Source organism: Erpetoichthys calabaricus, chromosome 18 (assembly GCF_900747795.2).
Source record: "Erpetoichthys calabaricus chromosome 18, fErpCal1.3, whole genome shotgun sequence".
Taxonomy (NCBI): Eukaryota; Metazoa; Chordata; class Cladistia; order Polypteriformes; family Polypteridae; genus Erpetoichthys; species Erpetoichthys calabaricus.
Window position 1 is genome coordinate 80,027,452 of NC_041411.2, and position 23,220 is coordinate 80,050,671.

Here is a 23,220-nt window from a genome sequence, read left to right on the forward strand (position 1 = left end):
TATGCATATGAATGGATTCAAAGCAACCAGTTGGACCACCAAGTGTGAAACAAAATCACCCACCAGCCCCAACGCCAGGCTATAGGGGAACATTAATGGCAGCTGAGTGCGAAATGACATGGCATCCCTTTCAGACTTAATACTGAGCGTGAATATCTGTTTATTTACCATCGATGAATTCATTTAATATAAATGATGTTAATTATTTTTATTCATACTATTCATTATCTCTGGACAGCTTGCACTTACTCCTCTCCTCCGAGTGCGTTTTCATTCCAACTCCAACACACACACACACCTTTAACTCGGTTGACTTGACGCTCATTACAGAAAAACGTGTTAAAAGAGTTTCTCTGTGGTAGTAAAAGACACCAAAGAGAACGGCCGCCTCCGTTTCGTGAAGGTCACGGACCGCACACTATGCACGTAGCGATTTTCAAAAGACGACACTCCGGTAGCAAGCAAGGGTCAGCTCGCTCATTACAGCACCACGCCAAGGCAGCCATTCCTCAACACTTCAGTGAGATTTTGCTTCCAGATATTTCAGTCTGATTGCTTTTCTTTGACGCAGGTTATCTTTACAAGGGATAAAGTCACAGTAAAGGCTGATGGGGCAAAGGAGAGCTGGGCTGGTGCTTCGAGAGCTTTGAGTGGATCTTCTGGTTAGAGTAACATTAGGACGAGTGGCCCTGTAATGGACGTCTGCCTTGGGCCCGATGCTAAGCATCTCAAAATGGCGACCAGTAGTTAAAGTAAGACCACCACGCAGCATATAAAACATGACAAGTGAAGTCTTATCTCTCTCTCTCTCTCTATATATATATTATATATATATATAAAAAAGCCAAATATCACTGACTCACTCATCACGAAATCTCCCGAACCATGAGGACTTGGGACTTGAAATCTGGAATGTAGGTTACCCATGGGACGTAGGTGCTCGCTAAGAAACTGTTTTAAAAATTTTGTGGTCCAAGCGCGTAAAGGTTATAGTTCAGGGAGCGCAACACAAGAAAATGAGCAGGGACCACAAGTGCCTGAGGGTCCACATCGTACGGGAACTCACTGGGTCCTAAAAGCAAAGTGGTACGGAGGTGGTCTTATGCCAGGCACGCCCAGCGGTACTGTGGCATTTTCAGTTTTGTGTTCTCCCTTTGCTCATCCCTATTTGTGTTCCGGTAAGTTCTTTTAAAAAATTTTCTTTCCGACGTGTGGGGTACACAGGGGGTCCCCTATAGACTTACGTCTATTCATTTCTGGCCTGTAATAGATAAACCGAGTATGACAGAAATAGGATATTTTTTTAATAAGGGAAACGTCACCCAATGGACTTGTTCTGTTTTTAAGAGTATAAGCACATTATGAAATCTGCTAAACACCACGAAGATTATAAAGTATTTCAATTTTAATTGTTTTCCGATGGAAAAGGCAAACCATTAACAATGCGTTTAAGGAAAAAAAAAAAAAAAAAGATACAAAACAAAGCTCATCAAAATGTGACGTACAGTACAACATCGACTCCAGTTCTACAAATTCAGTCATTCAAAAATGGAATCACATACAGAGCGTGCGACTTGAGTCCACTTCACGTTTCCCTGTTCTTACTTTACCATATTCCTTCATTCATTCTTTTCCCGTTATGCCAGTTCATAATACTTCCCCGTTTCAGGATCAAAGTAGCAGTTAAGACAAGGGTCATAGAGCAGAGTGAGGACTTCATCGTCTTCATCGTCGTCTTCGACATCATGCTTCTGATTGCCTGTAAAAAGTAAGACACATTCTAAACAGGTGGTTGGCTTATGGATCATTCCTGCCATTCACAGTCCCCTTCTGGGGAGGATTTTACAAATTTTTGCAATAAAGAAAAACATCCCACTGACACAGGCATTCAGACCCCTTAGCATTGGTTCAGGTGTCATCCCATTCTACTGCTCATGTTTCTACACCATCTTTGGAGTCCACCTGTGGTCAATTCACTTCATTGGTCTGATTAGGAAAAGGCACACAGCGGTCTAGAGAAGGGTGAGGGTTAGGAGTTAGGGTTAGGTCAAAGGAATTTCCTGCCGATCTCAGACAGGATTGACTGGAGAAACAGATCTGGAGAAGCATACAAATGGTTCCCAAGAGCAGAGTGGTCTCCATTATTCTTAGAAGGAATATATCTACAACAAACACAACCCTCCCTCGAGCTGAGCAATCTTCTTTTTTCAGCTACTCCCGTTAGGGGTTGCCACAGCGGATCATCATCTTCCATCTCTTGCTGTCCTCGTCATCTTGTTCTGTCACACCCGTCACCTGCATGTCCTCTCTCACCACATCCATAAACCTTCTCTTAGGTCTTCCTCTTCTCCTCTAACCCATCAGCTCTATCCTTAGTACCCTTCTCTCATTATACCCCTCATCTCTCCATTGCACATGTCCAAACCAACCCAATCAAAACTCTCTGACTCCCAACTTGAGCTGACCCTCTAATGTCCTCATTTCTAGTCCTGTCCATCCTTGTCACACCCAATGCAAATCTTAGCATCTTTAACTGTGACACCTCCATCTCTGTCTCCTGCTTTCTGGTCAGTGCCACCGTTTCCAGCCAATATAACATAGCTGGTCTTACTACCGTCCTGTAGACCTTCCCTCTCACTCTTGCTGATACCCATCTGTCACCAATCACTCCTGACACTCTTCTCCACCCACTCCACCCTGCCTGCACTCTCTTTTTCACCTCTCTTCCACAATCTCCATTACTCTGTACTGTTGATCCCAATTATTTAAACTCACCCACTTTCGCCAACTCTACTCCCTCATCCTCACCATTCCACTGACCTCCCTCTCATTCACACACATGTATTCTGTCTTGGTGGTCCTACTGACCTTCATTCCTCTCCTCTCTAGAGCAGATCTCCACCTCTCCAGGGTCTCCTCAACTTGCTCCCTACTATCACTACAGATCACAATGTCATCAGCAAACATCTTAGTCCACGGAATCATATCATGTCCGTCATCCCTCCCACCTTTGATGCACACCAATTTGCTTACAGGGCTAACAGGTCTACTGAGGACGCTGTTGCTGCTCTCCATGCTACCCTGTCCCTTCTGGAGCACCAGGGGAGCTACGCACGTCTCCTCTTTATCGATTCCAGCTCTGCTTATAACATCATCCTCCCTCACAGATTGGTGTACAAGCTGCTAGCCCTGGGACTCCCATATTCCACCTGTCTATGGATTAAAGACTTCCTGACAGACCGTACACAAAGGGTTGCCCTCACATCTCCTCGGCCATCAGCATCGGCTCTCCTCAGGGCTGTGTGCTGAGCCCTCTGCTCTTCATGCTGTACACACATGACTGTGCCCCGCCCACCACAGCAACACCATCGTCAAATTTGCAGACGACACCACTGGGGTGGGGATCATCTCTGGGGAGGATGAGTCCGCCTACAGGGACGAAGTGGAGCGTCTGACAGCATGGTGCACTGACGACAACCTGCTCCTGAACACAAGAAAGACCAAGGAGCTCGTTGTGGACTTCAGGAAAAAGAAAACGGACATCAAACCGCTCTGTGTGGAGAGGGTGTCCTGGGAGTCCACATCATGGAAGACCTGTCCAGGGGTGTGAACACAGCCGAGCTGGTGAAGAAGGCTCAGCAGAGACTTTATTTCCCGAGAGTCCTCAGGAAAATTAACATCCCCCAAAAACTGCTGGTGTCCTTCTATGGCTGCTCTATCGAGAGTATCCTGTGCGACTGTCACTGCGTGGGGCTTTCCAGGGGCACAACAGCACAGAGGAAGACACTTCAGCGGATCGTAAAGACGGCCCAGCAGAACATCGGCTGTCCTCTACCCTCTCTGGATGAACTGCACAACTCACGCTGCTTCAGGAAAGCAGAAAATATCTTAAAAGACTCCTCACACCCCGCTCACGACATCAGGCAAAAGATAGAGGAGCATCAAAACAAAAACTAAGAGACTGAATGACAGTTTCTACCCTGTTGCTATCAGGGCACTGAATGCCACCTGATCACCTCCAATGCAGCAGTGCAATAGAGGACATCTTGTACAATAGTGTTCATGTGCAATTAAGGTCTCATGCTGAATGTTTGTGTTCTACCTTATTTCTTCTTATCCTTTTGTAATGATATTTATTTATATTTTGACACTGCAGGGACTGCACCTAATTTTGTTGTATTTGTTACAATGACAATAAAGATATTCTGATTCTGACTCCTGTCTAATCTCATCAGTCAAGCGGTCCAACACCATTGTAAATAAGAAAGGGCTCAGAGCCGATCCCTGTAACAAGGGAGAAGAGTCTTGGTAACCAAGAACCCAATGGAGACACTATGGCTGAGCTTTAGAGAACCTGTGTGGAGATGGAAGAAACTTCTAGAAGGGCAACCATCATGGATGGTACTTCTCTACTGATCTTGGCATTATGACAGAGTGGTCAGACAGAAGCCCCTCCAGACACCTGGAAGCCCTGTTTGGAGTTTGCAAAAAAAAAAACACCTAAAGGACTCTCAGATGGTGATTAACAAGATTCTCTGGTCTGATGAAACCAAGATAGGCGTCACGTCTGGAAGAGACCACAGCACCGCTGGTCACCTGCGCAATAACATTCCAAGTGGGCGGCGTCAGGAACTCTACAAGCAAACTACAGAGACATCCTCAACAAAACCCGGCTGCTGAGCGTTCTGGACCTCAGACTGGGCCGAAGGTTCACCTTCCAACAGGATGAAGCAAAGGCAACACAGCAGTGGATTATGGATGACTCTGGGAATTTTCTTGAGTGGCCCTGCCAGACTCTGAACTCCATCAAACTTCTCTGAAGAGACCAGAAAACAGCCGTCCACCGACAGTCTAAATCCCACCCCAGAGAGCTTGAGAGGGTCTGCAGAGAAGAAACGCAGAACATCCCCAAATCCAGGGGTGTGGCGCTCGTCACATCAGACTGAAAAAGACTCCAGTCGCCACAAATTGGCCCGAGGAAAGGATCTGAATTATTGTGTGAATGTGAGGCTTCAGTTTTTTAATTTTTAATAAAAATTCCTAACCTCCTCTTATTGCTTTGTCATCCTGGGGTATTTAGTGCTGCTTGATGAGGGAAAAACATGAATTGGGTTGGAACGTAACAAAATGTTTAAAAAAAAAAAAACTGAAACGCAGACTTTAGGAATCCCCGGCAAAGTCTCTTTCAGCAAGCGATTCAGTGTGACCAACATTTAGTGATGGCTCAAAAAGATCAAGGAGTTGTGTGGACCTTAAGGTGGCCAACAATTGCCTGTTGTGATAGAAAAGGTAAATGGGTACAGCCACCCAGAGCGAATATCACTGAACCTGGCAGCAAGTGGGAGGAAGCTGGTAGAAACACAAGAATAACATGAAAGCCTCATGAAGAAGAAGACAGCACAGCAAGGCTTATGCACTGTGGAGTGATGACGCTACTCACTGCGCCACCCAGCCATCCAGCCACTCGCACAACACCCCCTGAAGCTAAGCCTGTTCAGGCCTGGCCAGTACTTGGATAGGAGACCATCTAGGAAAAGCTGGGGTTGCTGCTGGAAGAGACATTATTGGGGCCAGCAGGGATCTTTTACCCTGTGGTCTGAATGTGGATCCCGATGCAGTGACGGGGACACTGTGCTGTGAAAATGGCGCCGTCCTTCAGATGAGACTTAAAACCAAAGACCTGATTCTCTGTGGTCATAAAAGATCCCTTCGTAAACAGCAGGGGGTATCCCGATGTCCTGGCTAAACTGTCCACCACAGCCTAGTCATTCGGACCCCCTAATCATCCCCTGTCTCTAACTGGCTAACTGTCTCACCCCTTCAGTACCTCAACAGCTCATGTGTGGTAAAAGTTCTGACACAAAAATGGCTGCTGTCGCATCATCTGGGTGGGTGCCGCACATTAGTGGTGGTTCAAGTGGCTCTGCACTCCCTATGAAAAGCACTTTGCGTAATGAGAAAAGCGCTATATAAAAAAGAGAATTATGTTTTATAAAATTAACTTCCGTGGCTTATTCACCAGGAAAGAGGAGCGCATTATTATTATTAACGCCAGCGCCAAAGATGGAGCTGAGCAGAAGCGTAATGAAGGTAACTGCTGAAAAATGAGCCAAAGAGGAATGAGAAGCGGTGTGTTTCTCTTTCCTGGAAAGAGATGGATGGCCACCTCAACGGTTGCTGAGCCCCCTGAAAAATGATGGTTCAGCAGGCATTAGTTGCCATTATTGATAGATACTGAATATTCTCAGCAAACAAGCATTTTTCTCTTGTGAGTTGAGTTTTACCAAGAAAAATGTTATTAATCATCCTTTAGCTTTACACCATTTCCAATTTTACTACTACTTGATTTGCTATGAAATTCCTGGGAAACTTGCAGTACAGGTGATGAAGGAGGTGATGGCGACGAGAACATGGGGATGGAAACTGGACAAGCTTAAATAATAATAATAATGTCAAAGGAGGTGAATGAGATCAGTTATTTTATATTTGAAATTAATTTAATTTTGTTTATTGCTGATCAATTTTAAGAAGCTATACTCCATCCACTGTGATTCAATTCTGTACAAAACACAAAGTGGCCAGTACTTTATATGGGCCCTGCACAAACAGCAGTCACCAAGCTACATGAAAGACAGAGCAGCACTTGAAGCTGTGCAGAGGAGAACAAGCAAGTACATCTCAGAGCTTGAGGACGTGGCCTACTGTGACAGACTCGGAGAGTTAAACCTGTTTAGTCTGTGCAGAGGAGACGGCGTGGGGACCTCATCCAGGTTTTCGAGATTCTCAAAGGCATTGATAAAGGAGATCCAGCAGAATTCTTTCAACTTAAGGGTGAATGTCGTCCTCGAGGACACCAACGAAGGGGAAGTGCATTTGGGCCTGAAGACAGGAAGCACTTCTTTACACAAAGAGTTGTGGGAATCTGAAACAAACTACCGAGACATGGAGTTGAAACAGAAACCTTGAGATCCTTTAAGGAGGATCTGGATGAGATATGGAGACATATGGTAGGTTACATCACAAAAACGGTTGATTATAAATCAAGGGACGTTATGCTCAGATCATATAATGCACTAGTGAGACCACATCTGGAGTCCTGTATGCAGTTCTGGTCACCATACTACAAGAAAGACAGAGCAGCAGTTGAAGCTGTGCAGAGGAGAACACAAAAGTGCATCTCAGAGCTTGAGGATGTGGCCTAATGTGACAGATTCAGAGAGTTAAACCTGTTTAGTCTGAGCAGAGGAGCCTGCGTGGGGACCTCATCCAGGTCTTCGAGATTCTCAAAGACATCGATAAAGGAGATCCAGCAAAATTCTTTCAACTTAAGAGTGAATGTCGTCCTCACGAACACCAATGAAGGGTATGTGCATTTAGGCCTGAAGACAGGAAACACTTCTTTACACAAGGAGTTGTGGGACTTTTGCAACAAATGCTTAGCAAACAGCGTCATCTAAACGGGTCCACCTGTTCATTTTCCAAAGCAGTTGATTTTAGGGTTGCAGGGAGTCAGCCATAGCAAACACAAGAGGGTAACCAGTCCTTAATGGGGTGCTGGTCCATCACACACACGGTCAAACTCATCTGGAGTCCTGTGTGCAGTTCTGGTTACCACAGTACAAGAAAGGCATAGCAGCATTTGAAGCTGTACAGAGGAGAACAAGCAAGTGTATCTCAGAGCTTGAGGACGTGACCTACTGTGACAGACTCAGGGAGTTAAACCTGTTTAGTCTGAGCAGAGGAGACTGCGTGGAGACCTTATCCAGGTCTTCAAGATCCTCAAAGGCATCGATAAAGTGGATCCAGCAAAATTCTTCAACTTAAGGGTGAATGTCATCCTCGAGGACACCAATGAAGGAGAAGTGCATTTAGACCTGAAGACAGGAAACACTTCTTTACTCAAGGAGTTGTGAGAATTCTGCAACAAATGCTTAGTAAGTTCATTTGCAAATAACGTCAACTACAAGAGGGCCACCAGGCCTTGATGGGGTGCTGGTCCATCACACACAAGGCCACACTCATTTGGAGTCCTGTGTGCAGTTCTGATCACCGCACTACAAGAAAGACATAGCAGTACTTGAGGCCGTGGAGAGGAGAACAAGCAAGTGCATCTCAGAGCTTGAGGACGTGGCCCACTGTGAGAGACTCAGAGTTAAACCTGTTTAGTCTGAGTGGAGGAGACCACATGGGGACCATATCCAGTGATTTAAAGTCCTCAAAGGCATTGATCAAGTAGATCCAGCAACATTCTTTCAGCTTAACGATGAATCCCATAATCAAGGACAGTAGACATTAAGGGGAAAGCATTTAGGAGTCAAGCCAGGAAGCACTTCTTTACGTAAAGAGTTGTGGGAATCTGAAACAAACTACTGAGACATGAAGTTGATGCAAGAAACCTCCTTAAAGGAGGATCTGGATGAGATATGGAGACATCAATTAAAATGTTAGGTTATATCACGAAAACTGAAGCTGTGCAGAGGAGAACAAGCAAATGCATCTCAGAGCTTGAGGACGTGTCCTACTGTGACAGACACCGAGCATTAAACCTGTTTAGTCTGAGCAGAGGAGACTGCGTGGAGACCTCATCCAGGTCCCCAAGATCCACAAAGACATTGATACACAAGTTGAACCAGCAGAATTCTTTCAACTCAACAGTGAATCACATACTTGAAGATGTCAATGGACATTAAGAGGAAGAGTATTTAAGACAGGACAAGCACTTCTTTACGCAGAGTTGTGGGAATCTTGAACACACTACCAAGATGTGGGTTTGAAGCAGAAACTTCGAGAACCTTTAAGAAGGATCTGGATGAGATATGGGGACAACTTAGCTAGGAGCTAAACAAGTGAGCTTAATGGACTGAATAGCCTCCTCTCTTTTGTCAAATTTCGTATATTGTTTTTACCCATGGCATGAGATGTTGGGAGAAACGCAAGCCAATGCATGGCTGGTTGGAAGTGAGAGATTAAGAAATGTAGTTGTGCGAAGTCCCTAAGTTCCTGTAGGGCAGTCTCTCCCATCTTGGACTCCCACCTTCCATACCCCCCACCCACCCCATCCATCACCTTAGTCTTTCTGGCTGGACCATTTATGCACAGAAACACGTGGTTTTTGATTGGTGTCACTCCACAAAAAGGGTTAAGAGACCCCACAGAGTGGAGAGGGGTCTCCTATTTCAAAAAGTAAAAGGACAAAAGAAATCTAAATTTGCTGCAATAAAAGGCAGACAAATACAGAAAGCTGGAGAGTGACATCTCACTGCCGACAGCTCAATGGCACTTAACCAGAAATGCGAAATATGAAAATGATTAATAGTGACATCTGACAAGACAGGTTTAAAAACTTGTGGGGGCATTATAGATTGATGGTAAGACATTACAGCATCAAAGAAAAGACAAAACTGTCAGGATATGAAGACGCTAGACAACTGGTGAAATACATGGAAGGCGTAGAAACGTGTTTTTGAAGCAGATGTTGAATCCGTCGACATTCATCTTTCAAGCGATTCTGTTCTGGAAATGCTTCAGTGTGAAGGCAAGGAGAGATGCTGTCATAGACTCTTCACATTGACAAGACCGAAACATTGAGGGAGTTGAGGCGCCGGATGAGGACAGTAAGTAGAGTGCAGCAACTGCAATGTCTCCCAATTCAACGAAACACTGCATAAGTTGATTAATTTGTACAAGGCCGTACTCCCATCCTTGAATTTGCAAAGAAACTGGTAGGCAATCCATAATATGGATAGACCCGATTTGGCCTCTAGAAGCCAGGCCTGCTGGGGTTGTAGCCAGGAATTTGTAACAAACCAGAAAAAAACAGAAGTTGTATTCCATGGTCTCAGTGTGGGGGTGTGCATGCATATCTTACGTGCCAATGTGCGGGTGTCTGGCATAGACTAGTGCCCCATCCAAGGTTGGGTTGACCAACTGGATAAACTTAAGATTGATAATGAATTCATGTGTTCCACTGGTGAAGTGGCTCGATTTATTCACTCCCCAATTCTCCCCCCACACCATTGCAATGAAGGTGTTAGAATTTCACTTCTAAATAACGCAGTGAAATCAATCACAGTCTATTCTATGGTCCCCTCTTCAATTTTGGTGACTAGAAGACACAAACTTAGCAAAAAAAAAAAGAGTGCAAGGCTTGCTAAAAGTCAGCTATAGCAGATCAGACCCTTCACTAGTCTGTCCAGATAAGGCTGCAATGGCCGACTCACTCTCCGTAACCAGCAGCTGCACCACCAGGACCCATGGCCTGGCAAGCTGAGGAATGTTAGACCTGACAAGCTGTACTTCTTCCAAATAAACTTCCCCAGTTGACGATCAAAGATAAGCCAAAAGACAAACAATATATAAAATTATAAAGTGAGTATATATTAATAAAAAAAGAAATGAACAAACTCCAAACAATAAAAATATATTATATATCACACCCCTACCAGCCCCGACATAATAACTCCAAAAGTGACCGGCAGAATGTAAAAATAAAAAGGTGCCACAAAAAGTTAATATACAACACAAATCCTCCCTCGAACCCACACTGAACATAAAATCAATGAGACACACAGAAAAGACAAAATGTACATAATAGTCCAGAAGATTAAACGGAAAAACGAATAATGTTTGTGAACCTTGTAAAGCTGGAAAAAGTGTCCTATGGCAGTTATATACGGATGAGGATGATGGCTTGCTCCTCTCCCCAAACAACAAGAAATAGTCTCACTGTGCTTATCCTCGGTATGTCGGCGTAGTCCAGAACCCCTGGGTTTTGCGTTGCAAAGGCGAAATTGTCAGGCGTTGAAAGTGGCAGGTAGAAAAGAGTGTAAAATCATAAGGGACCGTGGTTCCACAGTGTTATCCTTCCCCCTTTGTTTTTCAGGGGAGCATATTTATACAGACACACAGATCATGTAAACAGGACAAGGCTATGAAAGACGGGACTCAGCATAAAATACATTTATGATGACGTTAATCATGTAGCACCGCTACAAGGCCTCATCCCAACCACCACAAATAGCCTTCCGCCTGCACAGGCCTACAATGGGGACCTGGCTTTTAAAATTTTAAAGTAATTCAAAATGTTAAACAATATTCTAAACACAGTGGAATTTAAATCAAAAGGACATCATAGCAGGGCTATTAATTTCTTCTATAGATTCAGTCAGACGTTAAGTGGGGCCATTCCACTTACCGTCGTTAACACATTATTTTTATTTATTTTTTCCATTCTCCCAACTATTGAGTGTCTTACAATTTTGTTAAAAGTCCCCTAAAGCAGGCCAGGCCCTTCACTACCCTGCTTAGATATGGCCTCACCCCAACCACCACAAATAACCTTCGGACTGTACGGGCCTAAAATGGGGACTTGACTGTTATATTTGTTGTTATTTTCCATCCATCCTTTTCATTGTTATTTTTTTGCATTCTCTAAACTATTGAATGTGTTACAATTTTGTTTGAAATCCCATCTAATAATAATAATAAAAAATAATCATTCCTTACATTTATATAGCGCGTTTCTCATTACTCATTGCAGGTCATCAACAGCACATCAGTAAAATAAATTGTATTTTTTGGTCCTCCTTTTATTGTGAACAGGAGTAAGAAACATAGCAAAAAAGGGTGCGAGGTTTGCTAAAAGTCCCCTATGGCAGGCCAGACCCTTCACTAGCCTGTCTAGATATGGCCTCACCCCAGGCACCACAGATAGCCCTCGACCTGCACAAGCCTACAAAGGGGACCTAGATTTTAAAATTTAACAGCAATTCAAAATTTTAAATAATATTCTAAACACAGCTGAATTTAAATCAAAAGGATGTCACAGCAGGGCTATTCCTTTCTTGTATAGATTCAGTCAGAAGTCAAGTGGGGCCATTCCACTTACCGTTGTCAACACATTATGGTCGGCTAGAGCTACCAACTTGTCTTGCTCTTCTGCTGTGGACACAGTCAAACATCAGATCCTCCTTACCACCCTCTCTGACTTTGGCATCACAACAAATGGATAATCAGATCAAAAAAATCTGATGAGATGGCAACAAAAACATGAGGGCAAAGTGAGAATCAGAAATCAAAGTCAAAAAGGAGATAAAAAAAATCGAGAAACAAAACATGATGCTAGGGCCTACTGGGAATTGAAGCCAGCAAAGTTGGAACTGAAGCATTATCCATCAAGAGGTCACTTGAAATGTGATCGCCACCATATTTAGAGCTGTACATCCTGTGACAAAATCACTGCATTCATGTGCCGCATACGACTGGGTAAACAAAGAAACGAGATAGGAATAAAATCTAATAAAAATGACATCCTCAAAATCAGATTCTACATAGTAAAAGAAAAACGTAAAATTACCCAAACCACACATATAGAATGTGTTAATATCTATATTGGGGGTGTTCACTAGAACTGATAAAGTCATATCGTGGTCACAGTGCCAATTGGTCCCACCATCCCCCGCACATGGCATCCAGCCTGAAGTTTAATCGTTTCATTTTGTCTGCTCTGGATATTTCAAACTTTCCTCTCATCTCTGCGTTTCTGCCAAGGGGTGGCTCCCTGTCTGCTGACATCTGTTTCTTTCTTGACGGCCGTACTTTGAGCCAGCTGTTGCCCCCCGAAATATTTCCACCATTTCTAAAACACCCTATTCTTAAAGGGATTGGCCCGCCATAGTGGCAGAAGAAGCGATTATAGACGCAGTGGCAGGTACCACAGGGCTGGAGGCGACATGACAAAGAGGAACTTAAATTAAAACAGAAGCGCTTCCTGTCATGAAGAATTTATCTTCAGGCTACTAAAAGGAGGTGGAAAATGATTGCCATGTTGGTGCTGTAAAAGCCATTAGCAAAAACAAACCTCTGAATATTTATGGCGGATTTTAGATTTGTTTCATATTCGACTGGAGGACCGGCCAGCAGAATGATGAGTTTCTATCAGATATATCGAGCTGGCATCTTACAGGTAGGCAGCTCTTTCGCTCAGATTACACGAAAAATGAAACTGCAGCTTCTGTCTCTTTGCTAAATGTTCCTATCCTTCACTTTTGTAAAGCGGCTGCTTCTTCACGTCTTCCTCCATGTATCTTTTTAATGTCCTTGCGTCTCACTGACACTGCCATGCAGAACATGTAGCTCCTTTCCGGCCTGCATGGATTCATTTTTTAAAAACTCTTCCTCATTTATCTGGACAAAAAAAAAAAAGTGAAAATACTTTTGATCATAAAAAACATCCATCGTGATTGGATCTCTGAGAAGGACAAATGAGACAACAGATGTTTCTTATCCTATATTTGACAAATTGATTTTTGGTACAACTGTTTTTTTTCCTCCCACATTCCAAAGATGTGCAGATAAGATTCATTTATGACACCACACTGGCCCAGTGTGCAGGGTGTGTGTGTATGTTATGTGCCAGTGTGTGGGTGTCTGGCATAGACTAGTGCCCCATCCAAGGTTGGGTAGACCTTGTTCCCTATGCTGACCTCTACTGGATAAACTTAGATTGAAAATGAATTCATGTGTGCTGCTGGTAAAGTGGCTTGATTTATTCGCTCCCCAATTCAGTACACCCTCACGCCCCATCACCATTGCAATTAATGCATTAGAATTTCTTTTGAATTTCCAAATAATGCAGTAAAACCAACTACACTCTCTATTCTATGGTTCCTCCCTTCAATTTATTGTGAATAGGAGCCCCAAACTTAGCAAAAAAAAAAAGAGTACAAGGCTTGTTAAAAGTCCCCTAAAGCAGGCCAGAATCTTCAGTAGCCTGCCCAGTTATGGCCTCACCCCAACCACCACAACCACTCTTCGGTCTGCACAGGCCTAAAATGGGGACCCGACTGTTATTTTATTTGGTGTTTTTTATTTATATTCTTTTTTAATGCATACTTTCAACTATTGAATGGATGTGTTACAAATGTGTTTGAAATTCCACATAAAAATAATTAATAATCTTTCCTTACATTTATATAGCGCTTTTCGCACTACTCAATGCAGGTCATCAACAGCACATCAGTAAAATAAATTGTGTTGTATGGTTCCCCTTCATTTTATTGTGAAGAGGAGTAAGACATATAGTAAGAAAGGGTGTGAGGTTTGCTAAAAGTTCCCTAAAGCAGCCCAGACCCTTCACTAGCCTGTCTAGATATGGCCTCACCCCAGCCACCACAGATAGCCCTCGACCTGCACTGGCCTACAATGGGGACCTGGCTTTTAAAATTTAAAAGCAATTCAAAATGTTAAATATTCTAAACACAGTTGAATTTGTATCAATATTCATTTTATTGTGAACAGGAGTAAGAAACATAGTAAGAAAGGGTGCGAGGCTTGTTACAAGTTCCCAGAACCTTCACTAGCCTGACTAGATATGGCCTCACCCTAACCACCACAAACAGCCTTCGGCCTGCACGGGCCTAAAATGAGGCCCTGGCTTTTAAACTTTAACATAAAAATTAAATGTATCAAAAATGCCCTTTAAAGGAGAGGAACTGTCAGACCTCTGGCTTCATAGGACACATTTAGCCAACACAGCGACCAGTCACAGAATAGCTCGGAGGAGCTCATCTCACTTTGGGAAAGACACAGTGACTGTGACTGTCTAGGATTTCCACCCACATCCCAAAGTAGTACCGATTAGGTTGAGCATCAGCTCTTAATTGGTCCGAGCAGATGCCCTGACCAATTAAGACAATGTCAGCGACCCACCCCCCGAAAACAGAGGGATGAATGTATGCTTTTGAGAGACTTTACTACAAGACATTATGGAAATTAAGTACATGTCTCAATAGTATTAAATGCTTTGAGAGAATTAGCATAAAACACTCTCTGAGATTCTGATCCCATGCTGACCAGCCCTTTAGACACTTCAACAGTTTAACTGTGGATCGAGCTTTTGTGTAACAAAGGAATCAATGATTTTTTTTTTTTACACAATATTGATTCTCAGTAGCATGGATGTCATTTACCGGATCAATAAACCTTCCTTTTGCTATACTGGCGCATGATCAGCGGGTTTCTAATCCTATCGAACGGCTTTGTGTGAAGCCTGCGACGTTTTACTTTGCCCTCTGTCACACAGCCTCTGTCACCAACCTTTGATTCTCTTTCCTTTGACACCAAATGTGTGGAAATGAGACTGAAAAATCTGTAAAATGCCAGAGCTGCGTCTCAAAGAGGTGAAAGCTTTTATAACTACTTAAATCTGTGAAAGGCGACCTGCTATTCAGTTCATGATTACACAGTCTGAAATAATACTCTGTACTTTGTGTGCTGGATAACGTGGTGGTGGCAGAGGGGATTTGTGCTGGAAAATGTACTCTTACCACGAGAAAAAAAGTACCAGGAATATTCAATAAAATGATTATTTCCAGATTCCTTTTGATGTCTCAAACATACATCGAAAACACTGATGGCACAGATCAACACTCGACAACTGTCTTGGCTTGAAGAATGGATGAATCTGGTAAGCTGTTGAGCTTTTAATTCTTCCTGCTCCCCAGGGGTGTGGTTTCCTCTTGAAACACCAAATCACAGTAAACTTTTTGTGTCACGTGACTGGTTTTGTTTTGATTTACTTCTGCATTTATAGAAAATATATTTGCATACAGTTCGTACGATCTGGAACAGATTAATTATATTTACATACAATCCTATTGGGGAAATTAGTTCAGGTCACGACCAAATCAGGTTACGACTAGAGTTTTGGAACGAATTACGGTCGTGACCCGAGGTTCCACTGTATATAGCACATTTGTGAAAAAGTAACATCAACTTGAAAAATACAGAACTTATCCTTTAATGCCGTCCATTATTTTGCATTTTATATTTGTAATGAACTCATTAGACAAGAAATGCCACACGTTGCACCTTTTGGTTACACACACATTGTAAAAAAAGTGTATACGTGTCATTTTTGAATAAAAAAAAAAAAAAAATCACCAATATTATGAAAGTTGGCCATTTTACAAGATCACCAGCCGTGTGCGATACCTCAGCACTTAGCCTTCCTGCACAAAGGGGGTGCCACTGAGCTCCAAACCAGAACCGCAATAATGGCCAACATGATTTCAGGATCAATTGTAAGGGTCACCTCCAGCACCTTTCTTACAGAATCACCAACCACGATACACGGATATAAGTCCACTCCTTCCACCTCCCGTAGAGTGTTGCCTCCCGGCTCTGACTCTCAAAAGACCAAATCACAGTAAACTTTTTATGTCACGTGGATGGTTTTGTTCTGACTGACTTCTATATATTTACAAGAATTTACACAAGCGAAAAGAAAGCGTATCCTTACTATGAGAAAAGTAGTACCCGGAATATGCGATAAAAGGATTATTTCCAGACCCAGATAGATAGATAGATAGATAGATAGATAGATAGATAGATAGATAGATAGATAGATATGAAAGGCACTATATAATAGATAGATAGATAGATAGATAGATAGATAGATAGATAGATAGATAGATAGATATGAAAGGCACTATATAATAGATAGATAGATAGATAGATAGATAGATAGATAGATAGATAGATAGATAGATAGATAGATAGATAGATAGATAGATAGATACTTTATTAATCCCAATGGGAAATTCACATTCTCCAGCAGCAGCATACTGATACAATAAATAATATTAAATTAAAGATTGATAAAAATGCAGGTGAAAAACAGACAATAACTTTGTATAATGTTAAATGTTAACGTTTACCCCAACTAGACTAGACTTCCATTTGCACAGTCCGACTAGACGCAGATCAACACTCGACAACAGTCAAGGCTTGAAAACAGGACCCATTTGGAACGTTTTTAAGCTTTTCCTTCGCGCCTCATACCCTGCATTGTAAAGCGTCAGAGCTGGCAAGATACTTTTCTAAACTTACAGAAAACGCTCAACTCTAAAACACAATTCTGCACGGCAGATGCCAATATAGCACGTTTGTGAAGAAATAACGTTGACTCAAAGAATACCGGATTTACCCTTTCATGCTGTCAATTATTTATCATTTTATATTTGTAATTAATTCATTGGACCACTTTGCAGAGATTGGATGGCACGTTGGAAGCCCTTCTGCCTCGCAGTAAGGAGACCAGGGTTCATGTCCCAGGTCCTTCCTGCATGGAGTTGGCATGTTCTCCCTGTGCCTGGGTGGGTTTCATCCAGGTTCCCCGGTTTGCTCCCACTTCCCAAAAACTTGCGGGCTGGGTGAATGAGCAACGCGTGTGTGTTTGGTGTGTCCTGGGTGTGGGTGTGTTTGCCTGGCACCCAGGGTTTCAAGGTTTGTTCCCGCCTTGTGTCCAATGCAGAGAGAGAGGACAGATAGAGAGGACAGCGCCGACTATACTTCCTTAGAAGACTGGCGTCCTTCAACATCTGCAATAAGATGCTGCAGATGTTCTATCAGATGGTTGTGGCGAGCGCCCTCTTCTACGCGGTGGTGTGCTGGGGAGGCAGCATAAAGAAGGGGGACGCCTCACGCCTGGACAAACTGGTGAGGAAGGCAGGCTCTATTGTAGGCACAGAGCTGGACAGTTTGACATTTGTGGCAGAGCGACGGGCGCTCAGCAGGCTCCTATCAATTATGGAGAATCCACTGCATCCACTGAACAGGATCATCTCCAGACAGAGGAGCAGCTTCAGAGACAGACTGCTGTCACCGTCCTGCTCCACTGACAGACTGAGGAGATTGTTCCTCCATCACACTATGCGACTCTTCAGTTCCACACAAGGGGGGGGTAGACGTTAACATTATACAAAGTTATTGTCTGTTATGCCTGCATTGTTATCACTCTTTAATGTAATATTGTTTTTTGTATCAGTATGCTGCTGCTGGAGTATGGGAATTTCCCCTTGGGATTAATAAAGTATCTATCTATCTAGGATGGCTTATGCCCACCTAACATGAGATCCTGGTCTGGATTCAAACAGATTAGAAACTGGCATGACTTTGCAGAAACCTGTTCTCTCTTTGACATTAAAGAGTCTTCTTTTTGCTGATCCGAGTCACAAAAAGCCAAATTAAATCCTCTGGGATTCAATGGTGTTAAACAAGTTCTGGGGAGGTGAACACTTTTTATGGGCACTGTACCTGCCAAAGGACAAGCTGGTAGACTGTTCCACGGCCAGGATTGATCCTCCTGGATCGGAGGTTCGATGACTGGAAGGAGAGTCCATGTCAGTACCCCATGGAGGCTGATGAGTTTTACCACCCAAGTACAGTTGGAATGAACCCTCCTAAGCAGTACAGTAAATATGATTTCTAAGTTCTTCTACACACTTGACATGCTTGAGTGAAGCAAAAATAATAATAATAAAAAAAAAAAGCTTTTCCAAAGTTTGTCTGCCATTAACATCATTCCTTTACCCCCCCATAAAAAGCAAATAAAAAAATAAAGAGTCGCTTACCTGCTGAGGATGTGCTTGTGGCCGTCGGGGAGTTCTTCTCTTTCAATTGCTCACTGGGTGGGATGATTGGAGGGCTAAAAGCATTTAACCAGTCCCTGAAATTTGAAAAGCACAATAGTAAGAGTTTGAGAAAGTATAATTAAGGATCCGTGTGAAAAATGGGAATAAAAAAAAAGGTAGACCTTTAATGAGAAACTGCCACCTGACAGGTGGCATTTTTATACAGAAGACATCACAAAGCACGACAGCCGCTGCCTGTCTGACGGCACTCCAGGCTGATTTAGCCACGTCGGGGGGGCATTTCAGTTTCAAACCAGGCCAAGAACTCTCGTCCTAGTCCATTAACTGAAAATCGCAGAGCAGCCGTACAACATGTGGCTTACGGCATAAACGGGCACATCCATCTATCCATGTCGGAATCGCTGCATTTCCTACTGGTTTATATTCTTCAGGCTTCCATTTGCACAGTCGGGCTCTCCGGTCGCCTTTTCATGCTATTACTTTTGCTGTTCTGACAGTGTAATAGTTTCCTTTTTTTTTTGTCTGAATATGGTTTTCTGACAGTATCTGTATTTTCTGAAAATTACATTTTTGTTCGGGGAACCCCATAAACCATCCTCTATCACAAACCCGCTGACATTTTATACATTTGCTTCGGCAGTGTTCTTGTTAGATTACGGTTTGTTATTCTGCTTCGCCTTTCACAAGTCACTCCTGGCTGACACCGATGCATGTGCAAGTGCTCATAACAGACTGCAGGGATTCAAAAGGAAAGTCACATTACATTTGTGTCAGCAGCCACGGAGGAAACGCTTGCAGACAAATGGAACTTGACTGCTGTTTTAAAGAAGAAAGCCACCTTCAACAGCGCCTACTCTTGATTGGCAGGACAAAGCAAATCGATTCACAGCCGGGTCCTTGTGTGATGAATCTCATTTTTTTTAATCGTCCTGGTACAATTCATTTTGGGGATTTTGACACATGCAGAGTCACTCGTCTATTTAAAAATATTTTGATGAGAATAGTTCATTCAGTTCAACAAATTTGACCAAACCAATCTACTTAATTTCTCCAAAATGATGAACATCAACTCAAGATTTTAAAGGTCCCCAACTACCACTCTACTCGGTCACTTATTCCATGCATCTGTAGATCTCTGTGTGAGGAAAAACTTCCAAATGCTTGGGCCAAATTTACCCTTAACGAGTTTTCAACCGTGTCCCTGTGTTCTGGTTGAACTCATTTTAAAGGAACAGCCTCGATCCACTGGACTCCATACTCGTCCGAGTTTGTGGATATTAAAAACAACAAAACTTTCTACTACTATATGAGTGGTGTTTGATGTGCTGTTAAGATTTTGCAGTTCCTGACTGTTGCTTTGTTTTTTCTTCTACTCATGATTTCTGCCTGGCTCCATACTTGTCCGAGTTTGTGGATATCAAAAAACAAAACCTTTCTGCTATATGAGTGTTTTCGATATGCTATTAAGATTTCCCAGTATACGACTGTTGCTTTGATTTCTCTTACTAGGATTCTTGGGTTTAGATTTGAGTACTGGCATTCAACAGGACTGATCTTTGGTTTCGACTTTCTGCTCCTTTAGGTTTCCTCTGTAGATCATCACTTTTCACTTAAGTTAAAACATGTGCACGAATTACATAAATCGAACGAAAGTTTTAATGAAAACGTGCTGGAATTACATAAATCGAGGGAATGTTTTAATGAAAACATGAGCTAGAATTGCATAAATCGAGGGAAAGTTTAATGAAAACATGCGCTAGAATTACATAAATCGACGGACTGTTTTTTGTTTTAGTTCAATTCATTTCAGTTTGGGAATTTCGGCATGTGTAGAGTTACTTGTCTATTTAGAAACAAAACTATTTTGACGAAAACAGTTCATTCAACCCAACGACTCTTGCCAATTCTGTCCACCTAATTCCTCCAAAATAACATCGAGTTTTGAAGGTCCATAAAGTCCTACTGTCTCCCATACCACATGGTCATTTATTCCATGCATCTGCAGATCTCTGTGTGAGGAAAAACTTCCAAACACTTGGGCCAAATTTACCCTTAACGTGTTTTCAACCGTGTCCCTGTGTTCTGGTTGAACTCATTTTAAAGAAACAGCCTCGATCCACTGGACTCCATACTTGTCTGAGTTTGTGGATATTAAAACAACAAAACCTTCTACTACATGAGTGTGTTTGATGTGCTGTTAAGATTTTGCAGTTCCTGACTGTTGCTTTGATTTCTCTTACTAGGATTCTTGGGTTTAGATTTGAGTACTGGCATTCAACAGGACTGATCTTTGGTTTCGACTTTCTGCTCCTTTAAGCCTCGATCTGCTGGACTCCATACTCGTCCAAGTTTGCGGATATTAAAACAGCAAAACTTTCAACTATATGAGTATGTAAGATGTACTGCAGATCTCTGTGTGAGGAAAAACTTCTAAATGTTTGTGCAAAATTCACTCTCAACAAGTTTTCAATCGTGTCCCGTATTTTTGATGAACTAATTTTAAAGAAACAGCCTCAATCCACTGGACTCCATACTCGTCCGAGATTGTGGATATTAAAACAACAAAACTTTCTACTATATGAGTGTCTGATGTGCTGCTAAGATTTCCCAGTTCCAGACTGTTGCTTTGATTTCTTAGGTTTAGATTTCAGTACTGGCATTCGACTTTACATTTTAATTAAAAAACGTGGACAAATTGCATTAATCGAGGGAACGTTTTAATGAAATCATATGCACTGGAATTACATAAATTGAGGGAATGTTTTTAACTGTCTTAATTCATTTCATTTTGGGGATTTCAGGACTTGCCAATCCATCCCTCTAAGTCGAATTTTGAAGGACCCTGAGGTCCTACTGTCTACCACACTGCTTGGTCATATATTCCATGCATCTGTGGTTCTCAGTGTGAAGAAAAACATCCTAATGTTGGTGTGAAATTCACCATTCACAAGTTTCCAACTGTGTCCCCGTGTTGTTGTTGAACTCATTTCAAAGTAACAACCTCGATCCACTGCACTAATTCCCTTCACGATTTTAGACACTTTGATCAGGTCACCTCTTAATCTCCGTTTGCTTAAACTGAAAAGATTCCCCTCCTTCAATCTCTCCTCATACCTCTTAATTCCTGGAATCAGGCCTTAACTTCCTCTAGCACTGTGTGACGGGTGGCCTCGGCCATTACCCGGCTGGGACGCCAGCAGGATGGAAGGACCAGGGGAGAGAGCATCTCTGAGGCACTACCTCCCCTGGGATGCTAGAGGGCAGCCCTCCTGGGTGGCTGTGACACCACGGATTCCCGTAGGACATGCCAGGACTTGGTGTCTGGTAGAGCCCTGTTGGGTTCTGTGGGGGGCCACCAGGGGGAGCTGCAGAGCCCTTCAGTGGACTTCCACCACTCCAGGGAGGGATTCCAGGTAATATTAATGAGGCACCTGGAGCACTCCCAGCAAGTTAGTAAATGGAGCCGCCTCAGTCCATTCGAGGAGCCAGAGTCGGGAAGTAGAGGACAAAGCTTGCTGAGAGAGGAGTGAAGGTGACAGAGAAAGAAGGAAGAAGAAGAAGAGGAAGAAGAAAGGACTGACTGTGCTGTGCTTTGTTGTTCTGTGCTGTGGGAGCAAAGATAAAGTGCTCCACCATTGAAATAAAGTGTGTTGTGTGCTGAAACTCGTGTCTCTGCCTGTCGGGTTAGGGATGGCTGTACACAACCCGGTGGTCCACATCTGTTATGTCTTTTTTGTAATATGGAAGCTGATACTATACACAGTGCTGCAGGTGAGGCCTCATTAGTGACTTATAAATCTTAAGAATCACCTCCTTAGACTTGTACTACACACATCAGGGCATTATGTAAAAGTAACATTCCATTAGTAAAGTTGAATGAGGAACTTGAGATTAGTGTGTGCAAAAGCAAACAAAGGAAATGTAAGAATATTTGCTTGGTTGTCTATTAAGTGTATGTAGGGAAAACGTAATCTGCAGGTGCTGCTTACTTTTAGATCAGATTAGATTAATTTATACTTTGTCTCCCTGGAAAAAGAAAACTTCTGGCTTGGCTAACAGAGAGCTGCTGCTGTCAATAACAGGCTTGTAGAAGACATTAAGATGAGGTCAGACCTGCTCTGATGGCACCACAGGCTTATATTTAAATTCCTTAGTATATGAATAGAGCAGGTCCACCTTACACTTTCCACAAATGAAACTGCTGGTTAGAGCCCTGAACCTCATCTAAAAGCATTCAACTAGTTTAAATTATGAGTTTCTTATGACCTTCTAGCCTGGGGAATGTTGTACAATATTGTAGAATAAGCGAACAACCAAAAAATCTCAAAACACATACTGAAGGTTTATACATGTAATCCCACAATGTAGTGCCTTCAAAAACAATGGAGACCGTCAAAGACTGAAGAATCAGTTAATCGAAAAAACATCAAATTGTACCAAACCAGCTGCAATTAGTTTTGGGTGTTAAATTACATGATTTGGGGGAATGTTTTAATTAAAACATGCCCAATATAGAATATATCCGCGCATAAATAGTAAATTGTTCCCACAACTTATTTTTTTTTCTACTCGTAACCTTTCTGGGGATCTATACTCGTCTTAGACTGTGGATATCAATCAATCAATCAATAAATAAAATAAAAATACTTTCTATTATATGAGTGTGTTTGATGTGCTGTTTAAATTTCCCAGTACGCAACTGTTGCTTTGATTTCTCTTACTCGGATTCTTGGGTTTAGACTGAGTACTGGCATTTGACAGGACTGATCTGCTCCTTTATGCTTCC

At 42.6% G+C, this 23,220-nt stretch overlaps 1 protein-coding gene across 1 annotated transcript in view; it reads right to left on the bottom strand.

Annotated features, from left to right (window-relative positions):
• Positions 1 to 1,428: 1,428 nt before the first annotated feature.
• The window catches only part of cfap20dc (CFAP20 domain containing), a 248,480-nt gene continuing 226,688 nt past the window's right edge, over positions 1,429 to 23,220 (bottom strand). The window contains exons 16-17 of the mRNA XM_028824600.2: positions 18,414 to 18,508; positions 1,429 to 1,759 (exon numbers count right to left, since the gene is read on the bottom strand). Coding sequence (XP_028680433.2) covers positions 1,638 to 1,759; positions 18,414 to 18,508 — 217 coding nt within the window. The 3' untranslated portion in view covers positions 1,429 to 1,637. The remainder of the gene's footprint in view (positions 1,760 to 18,413; positions 18,509 to 23,220) is intronic.